At 36.3% G+C, this 9,501-nt stretch overlaps 1 protein-coding gene across 1 annotated transcript; it reads right to left on the reverse strand.

Annotated features, from left to right (window-relative positions):
* porcnl (porcupine O-acyltransferase like) lies at window positions 1-8,308 on the reverse strand. Its single transcript, XM_048209477.1, has 13 exons — window positions 8,043-8,308; window positions 6,186-6,353; window positions 5,541-5,733; window positions 5,372-5,415; window positions 5,062-5,243; window positions 4,044-4,174; window positions 3,807-3,932; window positions 3,624-3,724; window positions 3,456-3,532; window positions 1,289-1,352; window positions 983-1,068; window positions 725-835; window positions 1-582 (listed from the first exon to the last, which is right to left on the reverse strand). Exons 2-13 carry the CDS (start codon window positions 6,319-6,321, stop codon window positions 484-486), a joined length of 1,350 nt encoding a protein of 449 aa, XP_048065434.1. The 5' UTR covers window positions 6,322-6,353; window positions 8,043-8,308; the 3' UTR covers window positions 1-483.
* Window positions 8,309-9,501: the final 1,193 nt, after the last annotated feature.

Consider the following 9,501-nt stretch of genomic DNA (forward strand, 5'->3'; position numbering starts at 1 on the left):
TCATTGTGGCAAATTTTTTATTAGAAAATAATAAATATTACTGTCAAACCCAATCTACACCTTTTGGTAAAAATATGAAACATGTTTACCGTTCTAAGACATGTACTATAAAAGTTACTATAACATGGTCACACTGAAAGAGACTATGCTTTATACTGTATATGAAGCCATACAGAGACGACAACTGGCAAAAAAGATACAAATAACACTTAATATGTACTCTGCACACTGAATTTTTTCTTTTGTTTAATCCAAAATTGTACCTAATATAAATCAAAATAAAAATAACAAGTATGATCATATTATGACAAAACGATTCTTGTAACCACGAGTCATAAGGCACTTTCTATGGCACTCTTCTCCATGTGAGGGACAGAAGGGTGGATGTGGTGAAAACAGCAGTCTATGGTTTCTAAGCAATCATCCACCATCTTTCATGTTCAGGGAATGGTCCTTTGATTCCTCAATACTATGGTATTCTCTTTAAATGAGCCAATAAAACACAAAACAGCCAAGCATCACCCAATGGCTAGCCCAGTTTAGCTCTGACCATTTTTGAATGGTGTGACTGGCCATGTAACCCTGTGTGGAAACAAAATGCTGCGATAAAGTAACTTTTACTAATTGGATTTAATAGATTTTTATTAGTAGTTGATTGTTTCTATTAATATAAAATTGTATAAATCATTAAATTAAAAAAGAATGCATATAAACAAATGCTCACCTCCTCAGCATGCATATTGTCCATTTCAGAGTCAAACAGTGATCCCAGATATGTCAGGTGGAATATTGACAATGCACCGAAGAACATGTTAACACCATATACCCACATAGTCTACAATAATAAAAAAAAAGAAAAAGGGATCTCAATTTAATAATATAACTCCATTAGGAATTCCAGTGGAAATCTGTGAACTAGAGATTTCTCCATACACAAACATTTGATCCTGCAGTGCAGGACTTGGTTAAAGTAACAGATCACCTTCTTATTTTGGTGATGGCAGTCACTTGGACAGCGCTTTGACAGTATACAAGCACTGAAAATAGCCGCCAACCGCTTTCTCAGAACTACAAGAGAAAACAGAGTTTGTATTTCAGTCCTTTTGGCTAGACTATTGATGTCACTTCAATTACAGATGTTAGAATGTCATGTCTACTGAAATGTGTGCCATGATGACTGTATGCATTAGTATTAATATGTTAATATAATTGATTAACTGATTGCATCAAAGCTCTTCTAATTTTATTGAAGGCAAGAATGCATGAATGAACTAAAATGATTGTTTACCATGTTCAACGTAAGTAATGAATCCCAAAGACAGCAGCACGGCCCCCAGATGAAAGCTGAGACCCTGTCAAACAACACATAATTCATTAATGACAGAAAATACACTATTACTACTATCAAAAGTTTGGGGTCAGAACGTTTTTTCAAAAACTTAAAGGGTTAGTTCACCCAAAAATGAAAATTACGTCATTAATGACTCACCCTCATGTCGTTCCAAACCCGTAAGACCTCCGTTCATCTTCGGGACACAGTTTAAGATATTTTAGATTTAGTCCGAGAGCTTTCTGTCCATCCATTGAAAATGTATGTGCAGTATACTGTCCATGTCCAGAAAGGTAATAAAAACATCATCAAAGTAGTCCATGTGACATCAGTGGGTTAGTTAGAAGTTTTTGAAGCATCTAAAATACATTTTGGTCCAAAAATAACAAAAACTACGACTTTATTCAGAATTGTCTTCTCTTCCGGGTCTGTTGTTCATCCGGGTTCATGACTCGGGTTCAGTGAACCGCAGCGCACTGCTGACGTAAGACGCTGCTGATGTGTTATCTGGTGCGCCAGAGTTTCGTTTACAGTCTGAGGGAGACGCACGCTGTATTCAAGGCATTTTTTTTAAAATGGTGTGTATTCAAGCTATTTTTTAAAATGGTGCGTAAGTGTGCATGTCGCGGATGTCCTTATCGCCAAAAACAACGACGTAAAAGTGCATTACCAACGCCGACAGATGCAAGGATTCAATGGAATCAATTCAATGGAAAGAATTCCAGAAGAGAATACAATGCTGAATAAAGTTGCATTTTTTTTTAATTATTTTTGGACTACTTTGATGATGTTTTTATTACCTTTATGTACATGGACAGTATACTGCACATACATTTTCAATGGAGGGACTGAAAGCTCTCGGACTAAATCTAAAATATCTTAAACTGTGTTCCGAAGATGAACGGAGGTCTTACGGGTTTGGAATGACATGAGGGTGAGTCATTAATGACATAGTTTTCATTTTTGGGTGAACTAACCCTTTAATATTTTTATTAAGTTGATCAAAAGCAAATATGATACATTTATAATGTTACAAAAGAATTTCAAATAACTTCTATTCATCAAAAAATCCTGAAAAATGTAATACGGGTTCCACAAAAACATTAAGCAGCATAACTGTTTCAACCTTGATGATAATAATAAATGTTTCTTGACCAAATCAGCATATCAGAATTTCAGTGACAGTAAACTGGAGTAATGGCTGCTGAAAATTCAGCTTTGACATCACATGAAAAAAATTAGAGTCAAGAATTATTTTCTTGAATATTATTGAATTATTTATTTTCTACATTTTAGAATAATTTATATGAATTTAGAATAAGTTCTGAAAAGTACAATGTCCTATATTAACCACCAGAGGTCTCCACTCAACTACAGTAATTTTAAGGAGGAATCCCTGTCACTGATATTTTTCTTAATTTAGTGTAGTTAATTACTGTTCTGTGATGTGCATTTATGCACTAAGTTCTAAAAAAAAAAAAAAAATTAACATGAAGTTAGACGTGTTATGTGATTTCAGGCTTTTTACTAATTTTTGTTAGAAATATCCACAGAATTGAACCCATCCTTATCCCTACAACCACACATCCTTTCTCCAAAACCCACATTTCTAATACAAGTCAGCAAACCCAAACATATTCACACTGTGTTTTTGATTAGCTAAACAAAACAAAACAAAAAAAAATCCTTACAGGGACATTTTGATGCATGGATTTCTAAAAATTCTTATAGCTCTTATTCTTATATATTTATATTCCTAAAGGTCAAACTGGCATTACAGCATGAATGATTTTATCTTAGCTACACAGTGAGTTACAGCCTAACATGCACAACTACAACAGCTCACTAAGGTGACAAGGAATAAGCTGTCAGGGTAGGCAGCTGTGATTGAATTATCTATCTACACCAGCTGTAGACAGCAGTTTAAATCTGGGTCATGGTGTTCTGAGATAACAAACCGTCTTTATCCATGCTGTCATGTTAGAGGGAAACTGTTTTCTGGATCAGGTGTTCTTTTATCCTAATACAAACTCAAATCTGTTTAAACAGATGGAACCTGATTCTGTGCCAACAAACCTTCCTTGTGATAATGTTAATAACCAGAGAGCTGAAAAATCATACTTACATGTAACAACGCACTGGCAGTGTAGGTCACCAAGATGGCAGGAAAAGTGCCAAGTTTGAGTGCACTTTTAAAGACGTCTGTGTGTTAAAATGTATAGAGAACATGAGTATTTAACATATACAGTATATGTATCAATTATACATCACAAATCTGAATAAATACACATACATGCGTTAAGCCACTTAGACATGGGCAGATTCCAAGAGGTAACAACTTCCACCATAGACCTCGGCAATTCCACATTCATAGGTTTAGCTACCGTAATATCCCTTTGAATTAACAAAATGTCACATTAGGTCTCAATAACTCAAAAGAATGATAAATAAAGAGAGAAAAAGCATGAATACATGCCATTTGAGGTGGTCTTTGTGCTCAGAGAATCCAGCTCCAGCCATCACAGTGGTTGTTTCGCTCAAGTAGCTGACAAAATAATTGCTGAAGTGGAAGGACACTGCATTTTCATAAGCGTGAAGCCACCTGAGGACATAAGGCCAATAAAAACAATATTAAACAGACAATGAAAAACAGACAATTTCATTTCCTCTGGATATGGAAGCACTCTGAGGGAGGGAGAAAAGAGCAGCTCACCTACGAGGAAGTCCATCTCCATAGATGGGAATGAAGTAAGGAAAGAGATAAGGAGCAATACAGTTGGAAATAACCAGGCAGATCTGACTCCTCAGAAAGCTCAGAGCAATCTTTCCAAACCAGCCAACGCTCTGCAGGAGATAGTTAGATAGTTCCTGAATAACAAGCTCTTTGCTGATGGAAATGCGCTCAGCACAAATTAAGATTATCTTCTCTTCTTTAAAAGAAAACTATTATTTTTCCCATTTAACATTTAGCATGCAAAACACATTCAATTTATTTTAATGTCAATATTTGCATGTGCATATAAAGACACTTTCTGAAAACTGTGTTGAAACCATTTATATTGGAAAAAGTATTTATACATATTTATACATTTATAAAGATAGGGGTCTGTAAGACTTGCGCTCACAATGGCTGTATTTATTTATTTAGTTATCTATTTATTATCAAAATACAGTAAAAACAGTAATATTGTGAAATATTACAATTTAAAATAACTGTTTTAATAGTGTTTTTCCTGTGATGGCCATTACTCCAGTCTTCAGTGTCACATGATCCTTCAGAAATCATTCTAATATGCTGAATAATAAGTAATATTTCTTATTATAATCAATTTTGAAAACAGTTGTGCTGCTTAATATTTTTGTGGAAACGGATGCATTGTTTTTTGTTTTTTTTTAGGATACTTTGATTAATAGAACATTTTTAAAAACAGCATTTTTGATTTTTTTTTGTAACAATGTTAATGTCTTTACTGTCATTATTGATCAATTTAATCATCCTTGCCTAATTTCAGTATTAATTTACTTACAAAAAAAAAAAAATACACAAATAAATGTTCACATTAATATATACGGAAGGAGATAATAAAGAAACTAAAATCGACAGTGTAAAAATAAAATAAGTGAGCTCACATAAATAAAATAATAATAATAAAATAATAGTTAACCTGCAATAAATACAAAAATAAGATTATAAAAACAGGAATAAAATATTTTAAATAAATTGTATTTACCATTTTGCGTCCATTAATTGCATCTGTATAGCGGGCGAAACTGATCCATGGGCCAAAGATGACGGTTCCCGCAAAGAAGAGGTATCCCATGAACTCCAGCGGGGAGGGAAAGGAGGACACAGCACCTCGATCGAGGTCAAAGGCCAGAGAGATGGCCTTCATGGCCACCACCATCTGAGAGCCTGGACATAACCAAAACAGTCAGTACTGGACATGTGATGCAATGGTGAGTGTTATCTGAGGAAAATACAGGATGTATAAAAAGCTTGAGTAAAATATGCAGATTAATAATAAATCAATAAAGACACACCTCTCATCTTATGCCAGGTTGCTGCATCTATCATATGAAGCTCCCTACAATGAAAATGAACAAAATATGTGACCACTTGTGATCAAATTCTAGCTGCGTCTAGGCAGTTTTCTGTGTTCATTAAGCCCTAGCAATGCAGTAGTCTCATGAATGGCAGTGGATGACAGACCCCATCAGCATGTAGATGAGGATGACAACAGAGAGGAAGACCCCTCGGCTGCTGGAGTTTATGCTGAGGAGCAGGATGAGGTAGCAGAGGAGGCTCAGGATAATCACCCACATCGTGTGCAGCTCAAAGAACACGTACAGCACATACAGACCGCCTGCCAGCGAGCTCAGATGCTTCACATGACATGAGACTCCTGTCAAAGAGAGATACGCCATTAGCCTGCCGCATTAAGACTTAACAGATGGACTGATATAGCAACATGAGTTTGATATAACAAGATCAAGTATGGGTATTTTCACTACAATTAGGGCTGCACCATATTTTATATTTTGTTTAAATCTTTGTTCAAATTTTGTTCATGTTTAAATCAATGTTTCTTGCAGTTTCTTCGTAATTATTTGTGAAATTTACTAGCAATTTCTGAGTGAAAATTTCTTCAAAGTAAATCTTACACAATCTGTGCAATTTGACAATCGCACTAAGCCATAATAACGTGATATTAATATTATTCTGCAGCCCTTGCTACAATACACCTTGCTGTAAAACAGAAGACAAAAAGCATTGACGTTGATGTTCCCATCCTTTGGGGGGAGAATAACAGTCTAACAGGTGTTTGAGGGCTGGGGTTGTGCACGATGGACTCACCTAGTCTACAGATGACCCGACACAGCAGGCAGATGAGCAGAAGCTGCCAGACCTGCTCTAAACCCTGCTGGGCAGTGGGCAGCACACAGCCCTCTGCTAGAGCCTGCAGGAACTCCACACGTCCATAGGAATCCATAGTAATGTCCCAAGAATGCTGTTACACACAGACTGGGGCAAGAGAGGGGGTTAATAATAGGAGTATTATTCTATTGTATGGTTATTGGATAGGTTTATCATAAATAAGGATGGCCTGAGGCTATAGTGTGAGACAATTTCAGGCCAGTTGGTGGAAATGTCAGCTATTTAGCCAGTGCTGCATTGTCACTAAATCTTACATTTGCTGAACTACATGCATTTTCAGGCCTTGCGTAAATTTGCAAGGAATACATTAGGTTTTTAATGATGCATTGACCTTTTTTGTTGCAAATGTGCTGATTTAAATATGTCAACAATGCAATGTTATCTAGCTTATCTATCAGTAATATTCTGCATCACTGCCACTGTTTGCTAGCAAAGATGTGTTTATGAATTTTAACTGTCATGGATTTTTTTGTAAGCAATATAAACATACATATACTTACAGGCACAAGCCATCTAGACACATTTTTGCTGTGTGTGGTTCAAGTAAACCCTACATTTTGCGGACAAAATGTCCCCACAAAGATGGCAATATCCTTGTCCTTGTGGGGACATTTTTTGGTCTCCCATGAAGAAAACTGCTTATAAATCATAGTGGTTTTTTGAAAATGTAAAAATGTATAAAGTTTTATGTGAAGGGTAGGTTTAGGGTTTGAATATGCAGTTTGTACAGTATAAAAATAATTATGTCTATGGAATGTCCCCATAAAACATGGAAACCCAACATGTGTGTGTGTGTGGTTCAGGTAAATCCTACATTATGGGGGACAAAATGTCCCCACAAAGATGGCAATATCCTTGTCCTTGTGGGGACATTTTTTGGTCTCCCATGAAGAAAACAGCTTATAAATCATATTAAGTGTTTTTTTGAAAATGTACAAATGTATAAAGTTTTCTGTGAAGGGTAGGTTTAGGGTTTGAATATGCAGTATAAAAATCATTATGTCTATGGAATGTCCCCATAAAACATGGAAACCCAACATGTGTGTGTGTGTGTGTGTGTGTGTGGTTCAGGTAAATCCTACATTATGGGGGACAAAATGTCCCCACGAAGATGGCAATATCTGAAATCCTTGTGGGGACATTTTTTGGACATTTTTATTATTTAATTTATAAGCTAATGCAAGTTAAAAAACAAAACAAATCGGCCACATTTTACATAAATAAAAATAAAACGCATCATTGTTTATAGATGGGGCAAAGGAAAATGCTGGCAGGGAAGGTAAATATCTTAACTACTGGCACATGCAGGAAAGCAGAGGGAAAACCCTTGCTCTGCTGTATGTAGTTCAGGACTGACAGGGACAGAGCATTCTGGAATGGTCATTTCAAGTCCTGCATGATAACTGGGACTGTCTGCGTTCATATAACAGTTTCACATCCCCTTCTCTCCTACACAGAGGTTATATAATGCAGCTGTATGTGGATAAGACGAGCTTTAGCCCTACTACATCACTGACTATCTGAGCTTGAGTGAATTTCCATGTCATTCAGGAGCAGCTCATTTCGACGAGTATTGTATAGGAACGGTGTTTTGATACAGTTTCTGCCTCATACACAGATATGCTGCCTATCGCATCGTGCAAAACAAAATTAGAATTTATCAAGATTCATGAACTTGCAACCGAGTTCAAAGAGTTGTCGCAGCGATATGTTACCAAACTAAACAGCTAGACAGTGAACGAAGAGCTCACTGCTACACTTCCACGCGATTCTTACCGATCTCCAGAAGCACAGAATTATCCTGCGCTACAACCTCACACCCGGAAGTAGCACGAGGAATTTTCCAGTGGAATGTGTCGTCCAGCTTATCCAGGTGTCTTTTCCATTCCGTTAGAACGATCATAAACATCTGTAAGACTGAGCAGAGAAACGCAGCCGCTGTCGTGGTAATGAACACACCGGAGTTCAACCAAACTTGACTCCAGCGTGCTGCGTTCACTGTTTACTTCCTCCGCAGAGCCGGTGGAGGTGCTGGAGTGCCTATGATTTATTATGGGAATGCACTGATAATGCATGCAATGCATTTTCTGTTTTCCTTTGGATTCATTTATCATTCAAAAGTCATTTTAAGGTCTTGATTCAGTTTGCGCTTATCTCTTTCCACCTCTCGTTGATTCTAAAGATGCTGCTGAAATTACTCAGGAGAAATTTCATTTATTATCTGATGAAATTGGATTGCTCATTGGAAACTGGGGCTAGGAAAGCTGTCACAAGGGCAATTTGGAGTCAAAAGTCCAAATGTATTTTCTTTTCTCTTATTGCAGTCGTTTTCTATGTTGGTTCCACCACCTAATTCAAAATTAGTTCTAAAATAATTGTTTCTGAATTTTAAATGATGCTCTCTAAACTAAAATTCCAATAGCAACACATTTTCTGCCTTTTTGTCAAGACCTTCAAAATTGACCTTGAAAAAATGCATCCCCATTCGGCTGTCAAAACAAAAAGTATACGTTTTAAGTATATGTTTATCACTTTAAAGCGCTCGCGAACAGAAATGCCTGAGGACGTAACCATAGAAACAGGCTCACAAAACATATGAATGATCATTATCTATAATTTTATTATACATTTATAAACTACAAGAGTATCGCAAACAAAAACATGTATTTTTAACCCTATAATTGGGTTAAAGTTTGGTTTGCTTGTGCTACTAGTACATGTAGCATAAGAACAGGGACAGGGACACTGTAAATAAAGTGTTACCGGTTTTCTTTCTTTGGTGTTGTAAATTTTCATAAATTGCATACATAAATTCGACCTGAAAATCATAGTTTAATTCGCACAATAGCCTATGTGAAAGCAAGCTAGTCTAGAGCAATAAAAAAGAATATTTCATAACATTAGGCTATATAAATAAACATAGGCTGCTGTACTAAACATAATAATATGCTTGTTCAGTAGCGCACCGTGTAATTATTTTGGACGAGCAAATAGCTTTGATAAATTAGCCTAATTACACCCACACATTTTCACGGATTGTAATGCTGTTTTGAAGCGGTGCATCTGATTTAGGGATGTACTGTAACTCTCACCTACAAGTGAGACACAGGAACACTGTGACACTTGTTTCCATGGTAATTTGTTCGTCTGACACTGGACAAGCTCAGTCTAAATTTAGTTCCTATATGCAATTTCCTGGAAACCTTTTGTAATCGTAAATGTCATTGGCTGCACT

The sequence above is a fragment of the Megalobrama amblycephala genome, linkage group LG12 (genome assembly GCF_018812025.1).
Source record: "Megalobrama amblycephala isolate DHTTF-2021 linkage group LG12, ASM1881202v1, whole genome shotgun sequence".
Lineage (NCBI taxonomy): Eukaryota > Metazoa > Chordata > Actinopteri > Cypriniformes > Xenocyprididae > Megalobrama > Megalobrama amblycephala.

Excerpts from the sequence above, each read along its gene's own strand:
- porcnl (XM_048209477.1), bottom strand. The coding sequence starts at position 6,321 with ATGGATTCCTATGGACGTGTGGAGTTCCTGCAGGCTCTAGCAGAGGGC. Across the intron at positions 3,933-4,043 it reads GGAGATGGACTTCCTCGTAG|GTGGCTTCACGCTTATGAAA; the intron begins GTGAGCTGCTCT and ends TTATGTCCTCAG. Across the intron at positions 3,725-3,806 it reads CACAAAGACCACCTCAAATG|GGATATTACGGTAGCTAAAC; the intron begins GCATGTATTCAT and ends GTTAATTCAAAG.